The sequence below is a fragment of the Stegostoma tigrinum genome, chromosome 1 (assembly GCF_030684315.1).
Source record: "Stegostoma tigrinum isolate sSteTig4 chromosome 1, sSteTig4.hap1, whole genome shotgun sequence".
NCBI classification, from domain to species: Eukaryota; Metazoa; Chordata; class Chondrichthyes; order Orectolobiformes; family Stegostomatidae; genus Stegostoma; species Stegostoma tigrinum.
Genome location: NC_081354.1, coordinates 131683701 through 131700925, shown reverse-complemented (window position 1 = coordinate 131700925; position 17225 = coordinate 131683701). Strand labels below are relative to the sequence as shown.

Sequence of the window (17225 nt, the reverse complement as noted above, 5' to 3'; positions counted from 1 at the left end):
AGATTGTTCCTTCTTTGCCTGGACAGGTTGGATTTCTTGGGTATCCAAGAGGAGAAAGCATAAGGTCATGGTGCACAAAGTGACAAAAGTAAGAGGTGTGTGCACATACACCAATCTGCAACTTGTATTTCAGTAAAAATGAGCTGGAAGTGTGATATACCATATTAGGACATACAGTCATGCCTAGCCCCTTCCATTAGCTCCTGCTGCTTCCTTTTGCTCACATCCTTGTCCTGCAAAAGAGAGTTTGCTTCTTGAGTAGCTGAGACTGCACAAGCTGTAACCATGGGTGTGATTGTACATATGAGTCTGATCTTGAGCCGTTGTTGGTAGTTGAGTGATGGTGTGGCAGTGGCAGTGTGGCTCTGTTTAAATGTTGGCTGAATCTTTTGGTGGAAATGGCATTCAGAAATATATTAGAGATAATGGGAACTGCAGATGCTGGAGAATTCCAAGATAATAAAATGTGAGGCTGGATGAACACAGCAGGCCAAACAGCATCTCAGGAGCACAAAAACTGACGTTTCGGGCCTAGACCCTTCATCAGAGGCTCTGATGAAGGGTCTAGGCCTGAAACGTCAGCTTTTGTGCTCCTGAGATGCTGCTTGGCCTGCTGTGTTCATCCAGCCTCACATTTCAGAAATATATTAATTGATTTTGATCATTTAAAGAGGCACATTTCTGTGGAGTCCCTGGTAGGTCCCTTCCTTAAAGGGCATTGATAAAGTAGATCACATTTTACACTAGCTCTAAATTCCAGATGAATTAACTGGATTCTGCTTCTGCCATGGTGCAGTTTGAACCTGATGTCACTGAGTAGTATTAACCTAGCTCCTGGACATTACTACTTTACCACTGGTTCATCATCAGCAGCTGAAGAGTTTAGAGTAGCAGTAGGTGGGACTTGAACACTAGGCGTTCTGGCTGTGAGGCAGGGACACTACCACTACACTTTTTTTTAACAGCTGCCCAGTTTAGCCTTCTTAGGATTTTAATCTGTGTCATTGCATTTAACATGGCTTGTTATTAGCAGAGCTCCTGCTGGAGGAATATGACCATTGTGTTGTGATTTTCCTATACATTGTAGGAGGACGGTGAGGATTGAAGAGCGGGCAGTGGCATTGGTCTTCCCCACACAATGGCAACCCTTCTCCGCCCTGTGGTCACCAGCTGCTCCACTCCTGTTCTCAGCATAGTGGCGTCTGTAAAATTGCAGGTGGTGAGGACCCAATGTTCACGGCAGTTCAGAATGCACCAGGCCTCCTGTTGCCAGAAACCAGGTACAGCAAAGACAGCTTATAGAGGCAATCATTTGAATCTTGTTATGCTTTGGGGTGATGTGTAAGGATGCCATTCTGCTGTGGTTCTACCATGGTATTACTTCCTGAAGATGCACTCTGTTACCCACATAGGGACAGCATCTTGTCAGAGTTGACTTTTTTTTTGCCCTCTGATCCCAACTTGCTTTACCTGCTGTGATGCTACCTATTGCCTCATAATATTAAGTAGTAATAACCCTGAAAACTGAAGTAATTCAAGATAATAGAAGTAATATAATATGTGCCTTAGCATAAGGAAAGTATTCGAGTGACGATTAATATGACTTCAGTGAAAATCCACAAGCATCCACTCCCTCCACTACCAGCGCTCAGTAGCAGCAGTGTGTACTATCTACAAGATGCACTGCAGAAATTCACAGAAGATTCTTAAACAGCATCTTCTAAACACATGACTACTACTACTTAGAAGGGCAATGGCAGCAGATACATGGGAAAATCACCTCCAGCAAGTTCCCCTCCAAACCACTCACCACCCTGTCTTTCAAATATAGCACCACTTCTTCACTGTCATTGGGTCAAAATCCTGGAATTCCCTCTCTAGGGACTTATTGGGTTAATCTACAGCGCATGGACTGCAGCAGTTCAAGGAAACAGCTCACCACCACCTTCTTCAGGGCAACTAGAGATGGGCACTGAATGCTTGCCAGCCAGCAATGCCCATGTCCCATGAGTGAATAAAACAAAACCATCAAAAATATGAGTTGCAAAAGAGAAAATTTGGACACCTTAAAGCGTATAACAGCCAATGAAGTACTTTAGAAGTGCTATCACTGTTGTCGTGTAGGAAGCATAACAACCATTGCACACACACCAGGCACACAATCAGCAATGTGAACACCTTCAGAAAATCTGTTTTGTGATGTTGATTGGGCCGTTCAATGAAGTGACTCCCAGCACCCCTCTGGGTTAATTAGGCCTGGGCTATAATGGCTGGCACTACCAACAGATAACAAAGTATGGAGCTGGATGAACACAGCAGGCGAAGCAACATCTCAGGAGCACAAAAGCTGCCGTTTCGGGCCTAGACCCTTCATCAGAAAAGGGGATGGGGACAGGGTTCTGGAATAAATAGGGAGAGAGGGGGAGGCGGACCGAAGATGGAGAGAAAAGAAGATAGGTGGAGAGGGGAGGTAGGAAGGGGATAGGTCAGTCCAGGGAAGACGGACAGGTCAAGGAGGTGGGATGAGGTTAGTAGGTAGGAAATGGAAGTGCGGCTTGAGGTGGGAGGAAGAACAGGTTAGGGAGGCCTCCCCTCCTACTTTCCCACCTATACTCTCCTCTCTGTCTATCTCCTTTTCTCTCCATCTTCGTTCTGCCTCCCCGTCTCTCGCTATTTATCCCAGAACCCTCTCCCCATCCCCCTTTTCTGATGAAAGGTCTAGGCCCGAAACATCAGCTTTTGTGCTCCTGAGATGCTGCTTGGCCTGCTGTGTTCATCCAGCTCCACACTTTGTTATCTTGGATTCTCCAGCATCTGCAGTTGCCATTATCACTACCAACAGATAGTCTCTTTTCCCAAACAAATCAGAGGCTTCTAAGAAGTGTCTTGAAATCTAAAGAACCCCAAGGCATCTGTTTAATTCATTGACTTTGAGCAGACTGATCAACACCTCTATCTCAATCTCTCTTCATTAAAAGAAAGGGCAAAATACACCTCTTAAAAGCAGAGTATCATCACACTAATAAATCCAGCCGGGAATTCAAGAAAAACTTTTCCCAGGAAGTAGAATTCACCATCGCAAGGAATAATTGCAACAACCTGTACTGTGCTGTTATGTTCTATGTTCTATGTTCTATAAATAGAGTCAATATAGTTAAGAAGAAAGCTAGATAAGCGCACAAAAGACCAAAGGAATCAAAAGTTACGTTGATATATTAAATGAAATGGTGTGAAACGGTGTTTGTGTGAAGCGTAAATCCTATCATAAACCCATTGGGCTGAATGGCCTCTTCGTGCTGTAAGTTCAATGCCACCTCATTTAGAATAGTTTAAATCAATTATTTAAGTGAATATGCTATTTCCTGAAGTGTTCATATAAATGTATTACTGTCATTAAAGGGATGCCATATTAGATTTTAAAAATATTTTGATAATCTTTATTAATCTTTTAAGTATAAACGACAGCATGTTGTATAGTTGATATATCTGTATAGTCAATAATCTATTTTGAGAAAGAACAATAAAGAAATGTAACAAGGCTTTCAGAAGCTAATTTTACCTAATTGCATAGAATATGCACCTCAGAAACAGACCCAGCCAGTCTGCACTGGTCCATACCTCTGTTTCCTCTCATGTATGCATCTAGTTCTCTTTTGAAAGCATTCACTTCAATCACTTCCTGTGACAGCAAAATTCACTTTCTGCGCAGTCTGTGAGCAAAGGAATGTCTCCTGTTTTCAATGGTTTGTACCTGTCTGGTTTTTGTGTAAGTGGCATGTAATAGAGCGAGCAAACTAATCTCACATTTGGTTGATCTAATCTAAGCTCTGCAGTCCTCACACAATCTGTCATGAATAGTTGTGTACAGTTCAACAACCATGTGGAGCAGGAGATTGCACAAATTGCCCTGTCCTCAATGATGGGGGAGTTCAGGAGCCGATACAAAAGAGTTATAGGAAGGATATTATTAAGCTGGAGAGTGTTCAGAAGAGATTTACCAGGATGTTACCGGTTATGGAAGGCTTGACCTTGTAAAGAAAGGCTGGATAGGCTGGGACTTTTTTCACTGGACGGTATGAGGGTGAGTGGCGACCCGAAAGAAGTTTATAAAATAAAGAGAGGTATAGGTAGAATTAATGGTAGTTGTCTTTTCACACGGTTGGGGAATTTCAAGACTGGGGGCACACTTTCAAGTTGAGAAGAGAGAGATTCAAAAAAAGACAAGGAGGCCATTTTTTTACGCAGAGGGTGGTTTGTGTGTGGAATGAACTTCCTGAGGATGAGGTGGAAGTGGGTACAATTATGTTTAAAACTATTTGGATATTACACAAAAAAGAAATGTTTGGAGGGATATGGGCCAGGAACAGGCAGGTAGGAGCAGGCATGTTTACTTTGGGATTATGTTTGCATGGACTAGTTGGACCGAAGGGTTTGTTTCTGGGCTGCATGGCTCTATAACTCTATAACGAGCATGAAGCTGTTACCTTCAGACAGAAATGCTAAGCAGATGACCTCCTTCTAAGGTCCCAAGGTCACAGATGCTAATTCACTTCACTCCACATGATATCAAGTAGCAGCAGAAGTCACTGGCTACTGTAAAGGCTATGGGCCCTGACAACATTCCAGCAGTGGTACTGAAGACATGCTCCAGATCTAATCATGCCCCTAGCTAAGCTACAGTTACGACACTGGCACCTATCAACAGTGAAACATTGCACAGCTATGTCCTGTTCACAAAAACAAGGACAAATCCAAACTGGCCAATTGCTATCCCATCAGACTTCTCATGATCATCACAGCCTGGGTCCAAGCGTGAACAAATGAGCTGAACTCCAGTGGTGAGAGTACTTTGGCACGTGTGACATTGCGGAGCCCTGGCAACACCGAAGTTAGTGAGAATCAAAGGGAAAATCTCCCCTGGCTGCTGTCGAACCTACTGCAAAGAAAAATGGTTGTGATTGTTGGAGGCTGGTCATCTTGTGAATGTATTATTCTTGAATTGAAATGATATAATGCCATTTATGAATAACGGTGCTACCAGTTCTGAATCTGTTGCAGCACTAGTTTGTGCCTTTCTCCAATTTTACTAACTACCCTTTGCCCCTACACTGTTTCTAATTTCCAGCCAAGTTGCCATCACTTCAGCTGTTTGTCTCCTAAGTTGACAAATCCTTACGATTAAAGTTGGGACACTAAAAGTGTACAAGGGTATTTTAAAGTATGGTCATTTCTTAATAAGACGGCTCTGTTCTTTAATTAACTTTGTACAGAGTTCATATTATTTCTAGCACATTTTCAATACTGAGTATGTACAGATCCAGGTTGAAAGTTTGGATTAATTTGAAAGTTATCTGTAGCTCCATCTTATATCTATAAGTATTGCAAGCAGCTTGTGGGAGCTAGGGACAGATAAGTAAATTAGAATGAGTTAAAACATTCAGTTTCTCCAATCCATACTTCACATGGCTCTCTTCCCATTCCAACTGCCTCAGGTCAGCTGTCAATATGAAGTCTCAATGTCTAAATTACTTGCCCTGGAAAATTAACAGTATACCACCATATCCAGATAAATGATAGTCAAATGATAAATATACCCATTTGCTATCAATCATTTACATATTTACAGCCTTTGGAATTGTGCACATCAGGGAGGTCTGTATTTTTAATTTATTTTTCTCAGGTTGTGGGCATTGACTAACTAGACCAGCATTTATTGCCCATATCTAGTTGCCTTAGAGAAACTGGTAGAGTGCTGCCTTCTTGAACTGCTGCACTCCATGGGGTGTAATCAAATCTATAGTGCTGCCAGGGAAGGAGCACCAGAATTTTGACCTAGAGACAGTGATATATTTCCATGGCGGGATGGCACAAGACTTGGAGCAGAACTTGCAGGTGATGGTGTTTCCATTGATCTACTGCCCTTGTCCTTCCCGATTGTAGAGGTTGCCTGTCTGGAAAGTGCTGTTGAAGGAGCATTGGTGAATTGCTTCAGTGTATCTTGTAGATAACACATATGCTTCCACTCCACTCAAACTGGAGGGAGTGAATGTTAAAGGCAGTGGATGGGATGCCAGTCAAGCTTTGTAATGTGTGGTATTAAGCTTCTTGACTGTTGTTGGAGTTGCAGTCATCTAGACGAGTTGGAGTATTTTATCACACTCCTGACAGGGATGGTGGACAGGCTTTGGAAAGCCATAAGGTGAGTTATATGCTGCAGAATTCCAAATCTCTGACCTATTCTGACTGTTACTGTAGTTTCTGGTTGGTGGGTCTTGATAAACGGGGATTCAGAGATAATAATGACATCGAATATGCGTAGATTCTTTCTTGTTGGAGATGGTCATTGCCTGACACTTGTGTGGTGCATATATTACTTGTCCCTCGTCAGCCCAAACCTGGACGTTGTCCAGCTGTTGTTGCATTTGAACACGGACTGCTTCAGTATCTGAGAAGTCATGAATGGTTCTGAGCATTCTGCAATCATTGGTGAACATCCCCACTTCTGACCTTATGATGGAGGGAAGGTCATTGATGAAGCAGCTGAAGACGGTCGGACCTCGGACACTACCCTGACGAACTCCTGCAGAGATGTGCTGGAGGTGAGATGACTGACTAACAACCACGACCATCTTCCTATGTGTCCGATAAAAGTCCAACCAGGAGAGAGTTTCTCACTCATCTCATTGACCCCAGTTTGAAAGTGCTTGGTCACTCGGTCAAAAGTGGCTTTCATGTCAAACGCTGTCATTCAGACCTCAACTCTGCAGTGCAGCTCGTTTGCTCATGTTTGAACCAAGCTAAGTCAGGAGCTAAGAGGCCCTGTTGGAACCTAAACTGAACAGCAGAAGACAAGTGCTGCTTGATAGCACTGTTAATGCCAGCATCCATTTCCTTGTACATGACTAAAGCAGTTTGGTCCTGGGCAGTGGCTCACTTTGATTAACCATGTGTTTGTCTTCCTTTAGTACTGCTAGAACAGAGGGAGTTGAGATATGGTTTGGACCAGAGTCTTTGTTGACCAGTTCTCTTGCTGAATCAATAGCTGCTGCTTTTTACTCAGGCCAAATTATTTCATTAGGGCAAGTGATTGAAGTTGTGGAAGTATTGTCAAGATTTCTGAAATCTTCTGTTGTTTCAGAAGGGATGCTGAGTTAAAATTAATCTAGTCAATCTAGTTAAATCGTAAGGGCTTTAAAATCAGTTTACATTTCCATTTGCTAAACTTGTTGCCAAGACAATAAAACGTACACTGAAACTATTTGACTTCATTTGCTGAAGGAGTAGTGCCCTGAAAGCTTGCATTTTCAAATAAACCTCTTGGACAATGACCTAGTGCCATGTGACCTCTGATCTTATCCACCCCAGTCCAACACTGACACCTCCCTATCATTGGAATCTGTTTTGGTGGTATTTTCTACGTCTTAGACAGTTTTGAAAACTTGCTCCATTTTCGGTACATACCGTCATCAGTGAGAACACTTAATTTTCACCCTGTGACTCCAACGGCACATGTATTTTCTGTGTTTACATTTTGAGAAATTTTGTTCCAAGACATAAAGAGTTAGGTCCTGTCTGTGGTAGTGAACTTTCCAGCAAACAGTTAAGAATGGATCCTTTGATATGATTACCAAGAGTACTTAGTGTAAGTTTGGATTGGTTGATGCTGATACTCAAATCCTTGATCCATCACTTCCACATTCTGTTTATGAATTTCTCTTAAAACTTGGCTGTAATATGTGGTTGATTACAGGTGCTTTAACCTGAATAAAAAAAAGATAAGTACTCCTTCTAAGGTCAATTAAAATTCTTAAAGAAATGTGCTTCCTTAATACAGGGTTATTCCGCACTATAAAGCACCATTTTCTCCCCAGCTCTTAGTAACTAAAAGTTGAGGAAGTTCATTAAAGTTGTGCCTGTGAGGAGGACAGTGCAGAACTCTGAAAGGACATTGAAAGATCAGTGCTATTGGCAGATAGGTGGCAGATGAGGTCAGTGACGTGTGAGGTGATGCACCTTGATTGGAAGAACATTGAAATATAATATAAAATAGGGGATACAATTTTAAAAGCGGTGTGAGGTTAGGGAGGGCGGGGGAGCCTGGGTGTATATGTGCACAGGTCATTGAAAGCACCAGGACAGGTAGAGAGAGCAGTTAATAAAGCATGCAGTGATCTTGTCTATATAACTTGGGGCTTACAGTATAAGAGCAAGGAAGTGATATTGAACATATACAGGATGCTTGTTAGACCTCAGCTGGAGTGTTGTATATGGTTGTGGGATCCACATTGTAGAAAGAATGTGAATGCAGTGGAGAGAGTGCAGAAGCAATTTACAGGAATGGTTCCTGGAATGTTGAAACTTGGAGAGAAGAAGGCTGAGAGGAGATTTGATAGAGACTTTCAAAATCATGAGCGACAGATAGACACTTGGAATGGGAAACAAATAAGGTTGTAGATTTAAAATGATGTGCAAGTGATGCAAGGGTGTTGTGAGAAAAAAACTTTTTCACACAAGTAGTTAAGGTCTGGAGTGCACTGCCTGGAAGTGAGGCGGAGGCAGGTTCAACTGAGACACTTGAGGGCATTAGATGATTATGTGGAGAGAAATAGTGTGCAAGGGTCTAGGAAAAAGGCAGGAGATTGGCACTAGGTAATAGACTTGGTGCATGTTCGAGAAGCCAAAAATACCTCCTTTTGTTCCATAACAGTTCTGAGATTCTGTTTCTGATTATCCAAATATATCTAACTTTTGTAATTTGGGATTTTTGAGCCATGTTTTCTTTAAAATTCATTTTAATTTTGTCTGCAGTGGTGACTTTTATACTAAAGCTGTTTAAAATTTTCAAATGCTGGAACTGTTTTATGAGAAACAATATCGATGAGCTTCAACCAATGTTGCCTTAGGTAGAATCTGGGGAGAAAATGTGGTGTGAATGATTATGTAAAATGGTTAAAAAGAGCATAATATAGTCTTGCTTTATTTGCTGTGTGGTTTAATTTATTGCAGTATTTAACAGGTGGAATGTTGGTTTGTGATGGTAGGAATTCCCTATAAACAGCTGGCTGTAGGAGTCCCAAAAGAGATCTTCCAGAATGAGAAGAGAGTGGCTTTGACTCCAGGCGGTGTTCAGGCTCTGGTGAAGCAAGGATTTAATGTTGTGGTAGAATCTGGTGCTGGTGAAGCATCTAAATTCTCCGATGACCAATACAGAGGAGCTGGTGCCAAAATTATGGGGACGAAGGAGGCCCTGGGTTCAGACCTTGTTGTCAAGGTAAGATTTGTTCTTATATCTTTAAACTATTGTACCTTATTCTGTTTTTGTACCATGCATTCAAGTCAGTAAGCTACAGTTTTATTTTTCTTTAGCAGCAAATGTTGTGTCTCCAGATCCATTTTGGACAATATGGTAGATTGTCTGGTTGATGGAGTTATGAATGTGTGCTTAATGTGAATCTGTTAATCCCTGTCTTTTAATGGAAAAGTACATTTTAGATGGGGAGAACCGATTTGTATGTGTGGTCTGCAAACTGAATCACTGAAGAATTTTACCTCAGGCTTGTTCAAGCTACTCATTTAATTTTGCTCAGAATTGCTTAATTAATTTCTAACCTTCAGTAAAAATGGTAATCCATTAAAAATTATCTTGAGAAAAGCTCCTTCAATGCAAGTTACTTCCCTGAACCTCAAGGAAACAGTTCGTGTTATAAGGAATTACAAACTGGTTAGCCTGGCATCAGTAGCAGGAAAATTGCTCGAGTTCATTAAATAAGATATAGTGGCAGAGTTCTTGGAAAACAGTGACAAGGTTGGACAGAGTCAGCATGGATTTATGAAACGGAAATTACGCTTGACAAATTTACTGGAATTTTTGAAAATGTAACTCATAGAGTTGATGAGGGGGAGTGAACGTGACTTAATTGGACTTGCAGAAGGCGTTTGATAAGGTCTCGCATAAGAGATTTAAAATTATAGTTCATGGATTTGGAATTAGTGTACTGACATGCAAACAAGAAACAAAGTGTTGGAATATTCTGGTCTTTTTCCAAGTGTCAGCTAGTGACTCGTGGGATATAGCAGGAATCATTGCTTAGAATTTTGGAGATTTTCCACTTTGAGAGAGTGTATAGTTGCAGTGAGACATATAAACTTCTCTAAACACGATTCATTAGGAATGTACAGTCACACCTTTTAATGAATTTTCTCAATCTGACTCAGCCATCTTGTACCTTCATAAATGCTTTCATAATTTCCCTTATTCAGATTTAATGCCTGTGTTTCATGTTGGACTGTAATCAAGGGCTATGCGGAGAGTGTCGGGAAGTGGAGTTGAAATGCCCAGCAGCCATGATTAAATGGTGGAGTGGACGCGATGGACCGAATGGCCTTACTTCCACTCCTATGTCACATGGGTTTATGGCCTTATAAGACAAAGCAGAAGTAGGCCATTTAGGTCATTAAGCCTACTCTACCATTCACTGAGATTATAGCTGATCTGGTGATCCTCAACTCTTTCCCCACAGCCTTGATTCCCTTACAGACTGAAAGTCTGTCCATCCCAGCCTTGAATCTACGAAATGACGCAGGCTCAACAGCCTTCTGTGGTAAAGAAATCTACAAACTCACTGCCCTCTGCGAGAAGAAACTCCTCCTCCTCTCTGTATTCACAGCCCTTATTCTGAGATGATGCCTTCTGGTCCGAGACTCTCCTACAAGGAAAGACAACCTTTCTGCGTCTATCCTGTCATGCCCCAAAGGATCATGGCATGTAAGTGCCTCTGGTCAGGCCAGCATTTGTTTCCCACCCCTAATTACCCAGAAGGCGGTTAGGGGTCAGTCACATTGCGGTGGGTCTGGAGTCACATGGAGGCCACACCAGGTAAGGATGGCAGCTTCCTTCCCTATAGGACATGAGTGAACCAGTTGGATGTTTTGCCAACAATCAGCAATGGGTTCTTGGTCATTATTAGGCACTTAATCCCAGATTTTTTTGTATTGAGTTCAAATTCCGCCATCCTTTGTGACAGGATTTGAACTGGGTCCCCAGTTAAAAATTAGCAATAAAACCACTAAGCCATTGGGGCCTCCCGGTTTAAGATAATCTTATTTCTTTTTAATATATTTGCCTCTCATTCTTCTATATTTTAATAAGTACGTGCCCAATCTACTCAATATCTCATAAAACAATTCATTCTCTGGACTGCGTCAAATCTCAGAATATATTCCTTTAGATTAGGGGCCGAAAATTGTCCACAGTATTCCAGCTGGGTCTGACTAGTGCCTTGTATAATTTTAGCAAAATTTTGTTACTTGTATACTCAATTCTCTTTGAAAGAAAGGCAAATATTCAGTTTGCCTTCCTTATTACCTGCCAAGCTCAGATGCTAACTTTTTGTGATTCATGGACAAGAATCCCAAATCCCTTTGTGCTGTAATCTTCTGCAGCCATTCTCCACTTAAATAGTATTCCTGTATTCTTCCTGCCAAAGTGCATAACCTCACTCACCCAACCTGTCTATATCCATCTGCAGACTGTTTGTGTCGTCCTTACTACATGCTTTCTGACCTATTTTTGTGACATCCACCAGTACATCCACTTTGCTCATCCAAGTTATGAATATATATTGTAAATAATTGTGACCCAACTGATCCCTGTGCCACTGCACCAGTTACAGTTTGCCAGCCGAAAAATATCCTTAGCCCAACACTCTATCTTCTATTAGTTAGCCAATCAGCCACCTCACCTTCAAACACAGTATAAAATGCTCCCACATTGTGGTAGCCCATTCCTAAAGGTTATTTTGTGGAAATATTATTAACATAGCCCTTTCTCATTACTTAAGACGAGCTCTGATATAGCTTGTCTTTCAGTTGGCTGTTTAAAATGATACTTCAGTAAGCTGCCCCTAAAACATTCTGAAAACCTGTCCTCTACAAATTCAGTTCTGAATTGGTTTCCCCCAGTCTGTATGGAGTTTGATGTCTCCCATGGTAACAAATTTCTCTCTTTTCCTGATTTATACCATGCCCCTCAGTACAATTACTATTTGGTAGCCAATAAATAACTCCAAACAATGATTGCTAGCTTTGCTGTTTTTTTTAGCTCCTTCGGTTGTTCTACACAATTTTCTTCCATCTGAGATGTCCCCTTAATGATGTGCTGATCCCATCCATTACTATCAGCACAACTCCACCTCCGTTTCCTTCGAATATCCGTAAATATTCAGTTCCCAGCCTGATCACCAGTAAGCCACACCTCAGTAATGTCATGTAGATCATACTCATGTTGTGAGCAGGTGGAGTCTCCTTATCTTGGCTTAATTTGACATTGTTTTGCATTCAAGGCAAACTCGATCCTTTGCTTTGTTTCTTATCGCCTAGTCTTCCTGTTACCAGCTTCACGCCTTTCCAATTTGGGTCACCCCTCAGGCTCCCATTCTTCTGAAAGCTCGTTTAAACCCCACCAACCAGCAAGTCCCCCTTCTGAGGATATCAGTCCCTGCCTTATTAAGGTGTAATCCATGCCATTTGCACAGATCTCCCCTTCCACTGAACTGGTGACAATGCCTCTGAAATCTGGTGACATCCCTTCAATACCCATCCTCCGGCCACAAGTTTAATAGATCCATCCTCCTGTTCTTGTGCTCACCAGTTTGTGGAATTGGGAGTAATCTTGAGGTTCCCACTTGTGAGATCTTAACTCCCAAAATCTCCCTTCAAAACCTTATCCCTCTTCCTACCTATGCCATTAGTACCAACAGGAATCATGACTTCTGGTTGATCCCCCTCCCCTAGAAGGATGCCCTGTTGCTACCCTATGACATCCTTGACCCTGGCAAAAGGGAGTCATCCTGTATTGACATTTCATGCCACAGAAACATATGTCTGATCCCCTGATGTGGAGATGCCAGTCTTGGACTGGGGTGGACAAGGTCAGAAGTCACATGACACCAGGTTATAGTCCAACAGGTTCATTTGAAAACACAAGCTTTCAGAGTGCTGCTGCTTCATCAGGTGAGGTGAAGGGAAGCTCGCAGGCACAAAATTTATAGGCAGAGAAATCAACGGATCGTACAAGTGGTGTGAGTAGAGTGTCGATAAGCTGAATACCATGTCTCTGCAGGTGATCAAAAGTGTCAGACGGTGTGAGTAAAATGTTACTAGCTGAATGGCAAGTGAACAGATGACCTATAATCTGATAAATTGAGGCAGAGAGAGAATTAGAAAAAAAGTAAAAATAAGATGGTGCTGGAGACGAACCAAATGGCTGGAATAGCCTGATTGGTATAAGAGTTGCATGCCGAGGGTCTAACCAAAGTAACAAAGACTCTGAAACTGTACAAACTGATTAAGGTAGAGGGATCATAGTTATCAAGATGATGGAGTCAAAACAAGGCAGTAAAGAAGATTTTACAAATGCAGAACAGTATGGTGGAGTTACAAAGAGCGTGACATGTACCCAAGATCACGTTTGAGGCTGCCTTCAGGGTGTGGAACTTGGCTTTCAGCTTCTGCTTGGCAATGCTGCATTGTTGTGTATCTTGAAGGCTGCCTTTGAGGACTCTTACCCAAGGATTGGAGGCTGAATGTCCTCGACTGGGAGGGAACATTCCTGTCTGGTGATTGTTGCACAGTGTCTATTCATTCCCTGATGATGGAATCCTCTATCACTATCAGAGTCATTTGGTCCACTTACTCAGTACCTTTGGGAAATGTGGAGAAACTGAACCGGTCATGGGACATTTCTTAAAATAATGTTCCTTTGTTGGATAATAGGGTAGGAAACAAAGTTTTTAAAGTCTTGCAAGTTGTTAAATATGTAAGTCATTCATGGAAAGAAAAGTGTTGCAATCCCATTATATTTTAATCAAATCTTTCTTTCAGGTTCGAGCTCCAACCTTCAACACTGCACTGGGCGTTCATGAGGCTGACCTTCTAAAAGATGCAGCAACTCTGGTCAGCTTCATCTATCCAGCTCAGAGCAAAGAGCTGCTCGATAAACTCTCCCTGTGTAAGGCTACGGTGTTAGCAATGGAACAAGTTCCCCGAGTTACAATAGCCCAAGGATATGATGCTCTTAGTTCAATGGCCAATATTGCAGGGTAAGAAACACAATTGCTTTTGAAAATATTGCTATGACTTATGACAGTGTTAGAATTTTGAGGTGAATGTTCTACGTTCAGTTTCTAATATTTCTAATATTTTCAGTGCTTAATTTTCCAATATCTTTACAATGCTCCCTTGACACTTGTTGGTGAATAGATTAGTTGCCTTTTCTGAAATAAGAAGATCAGGTCAAATCCTGCAGAGTTCTTGAAATGATTGTTCATGTTTCTAAGTGCCACCTAAATTGGTATAAACTTCACTTACCTTCTCACTCTTTGTCACCCTGATCTACAAGGATGTGGTACCTTTCCTCATTGCTCATTTCTCCTCATGAAAAGGAAGAATAACTTGTGAAATGTTATTCTTTAGCATCATGTGGACCAACGCCTATGACAGAGTATGCTATATAGTTGCAGTGGTATTGGATTGATGATCCTGATAACCCAAGGAATGGGAACTCATGTCATTGTGCCTCTCCAACAGCTTGTCCACAGAAGTAATTCTAAAAACAAAGAAAAGTTTAAAAAGTACTCACAAGGCTATCAGATCTAAAAACCCAACTAGTTCACTGTTGCCCATTATGCCCAGCCTAATCAATGTTTCTTCCTAGTCCTACACCAGCATGCTAGGCTGCTAAATGCTCTCTGAAGTGGCCTGGGAAGACACTGAATTGTATTAAACTTCTGACAGTAATATCCGAGTGCCTTTAACATGCATGACGTACCACACAAACAAAAATACCCATTATTTGAGCTAATAGGGTTGGGTCATAAATGCCAGAGACATCTATACCTCAAGAATAAATGCTACCAAATATATATTTTTTGCTCCTTTCTTTTTCCAAGGAATTACAAAGAAATTTGTTCTGAGAAAGCTCTAGATTAATGTAAAGAGATAAATGGATCCTAAAAGTAGAACACAGATTTGTTTCTATAATTGCGTCTAGTAGAACTTTCTGACTGATTTCCAGTGAATGAAGTGAAATGAGTTAGATCATGGGGATTTCTTTGTTCAACAACTCTCAAATTATATTGACGTTATCCTGATCCTCAGCTCCCATCTGGACAAAATGGTAAAAGTGAATCCATAATTTGAGCGACCATCGGTTGTGGATGGGCTTTACTTTTGATCAGGCCAACCCAACACTAATCCAAGTGAACAAAGTGTGGAGCTGGATGAACACAGTAGGCCAAGCAGCATCTCAGGAGCACAAAAGCTGACGTTTCGGGCCTAGACCCTTCATCAGAGAGCTCTCTGATGAAGGGTCTAGGCCCGAAACGTCAGCTTTTGTGCTCCTGAGATGCTGCTTGGCCTGCAGTGGTCATCCAGCTTCACACTTTGTTCTCTTGGATTCTCCAGCATCTGCAGTTCCCATTATCACTAATCCAAGTGATATGTTAAAATATCAGAAATAGAATAACAGAGTTGTGTGGATCTTCGATACACATAAGACTGAAATTGAGCATGTCTGTTTGAAATATGCCTGCACAGTATTGAATTGTAAAAATATAGTTGAGTGCAATAACATTGTTGAGTGTTAGGGCTTGTGAATAGTGACCGGTAATGTAGTGTCCTGTGTGAAAAAGCACTCTTGTTGTTACATGCTGTACAAATCCTGGAATAGAAATTTGGTGATTTGAAGTGACTTGCTGTTCTATGTGACATGTAGAATATTTGAACGAGAAATTCAGGTAACAAGGTGTAGAGCTGGATGAACACAGCAGGCCAAGCAGCATTATAGGAGCACAAAAGCTAGACCCTTCATCAGAAATCTGTGTTCATCCAGCTCCACACCTTGTTACCTCAGATTCTCCAGCATCTGCAGTTCCTAGTATCTCTGAGAAACTCAGGCGTCTGTTTTTCCAACCAGGTTTGAAAAATGATGATAATAGGAACTGGGCAATTTCTAGGTGCCCCAGCAGCCACTTAAACCACGCATGTATAAATGAGGGTTTCACTTGTGTTTTAGGATAGGTTTTGTCCGAAATTGCTACATAGATCCCCACCTGCTCCCGTGCGATTCTCCGATGGCCGCTGCAGTGTGGTGGATGTGGAGTGAGGTGAGTCCTCCTGTCATGGGTGAGCTGCTTCTGGAAATGTAACAGGTTTTGACAGCTTGGGCTAACTTATTGAAGTGCAATCTGAGGCTTAATGTAGATCGAGCCTTGGCTTCCCCATTGGGATGATTATGCAATATCTATACATCACGAAAACTAGTGACAATCAGTTTCTAGTGCCTCACAGCAAATTCAGAATCAATTTATTGTCTCTCTCTTTCTGATTGCGGCAGGTATAAAGCTGTGGTGTTGGCTGCAAATCACTTTGGGCGTTTCTTCACAGGCCAAATCACAGCTGCTGGCAAGGTTCCCCCGGCAAAGGTATGACTGGCTGAACTTGAGAGATAAAAGTGCAGCTGTTCTGGGTTGCATCATTGTACAGGTGCTCGGCACTGATTCCCTCACTAAAGTTCTTTCATTGCCAGCTTACTCGTCTCAGTGACTTACTTTGATATCAAACTGATAAAGTGAGAAGAACGACATGCTACTTGCTTTCTTTTAAGAAAACTCCAAATAGTTTGCTTGCATGCAAACTTAAAGAGATGGTCTTGTGTGAAACTATTCTGTTTACTGTAAAATAGTCCATGAGTAACATAAGACCTGCCTCACAATAACTGAAATTGAGCTCAATCTGTGTGTCTTCAGCTTTATTTTAACATTAACCCTTTGGTGGGTATGAAGGCAGCGAAGGCACACAAAAACCAGTGAGTGCCACCCCTGCTGCCAAGCTGCCCTTCTCTGCCCATGCTACAGTTTTACACAGGGGCTGAGTGTAATTGGGCAGCCCACCCCCCCATGACTGTTACTGGTGAATTAATATGGGAGGTAGGGAGGGTGTGGGCAATGACATAGTGGTAGTAACACTAGGCTAGTAACCAGACCCCCAGGCCAACATTCTGCAGACAGTGGGTTCAAGTCCAGTCTGGTAAGTGATAGAATATGAATTTAATAAAATCTGGAATAAACAGCTGGCCTAATAGCAGCCATGAAATCATTGCCAAATGTCATAAGAACACATGTGGTTCACTGATGCAGTTTAGGTAATGTCATCATTACCTGGTCTGG

At 41.8% G+C, this 17225-nt stretch overlaps 1 protein-coding gene across 1 annotated transcript in view; it reads left to right on the top strand.

Moving 5' to 3' along the window:
* Positions 1-1138: 1138 nt before the first annotated feature.
* LOC125452996 (NAD(P) transhydrogenase, mitochondrial-like) overlaps positions 1139-17225 on the top strand; it is a 189666-nt gene continuing 173579 nt past the window's right edge. Inside the window, exons 1-4 of the mRNA XM_048532046.1 lie at positions 1139-1280; positions 9042-9271; positions 13882-14099; positions 16394-16481. Of these exons, the coding sequence (XP_048388003.1) occupies positions 1139-1280; positions 9042-9271; positions 13882-14099; positions 16394-16481 (678 nt within the window). The remainder of the gene's footprint in view (positions 1281-9041; positions 9272-13881; positions 14100-16393; positions 16482-17225) is intronic.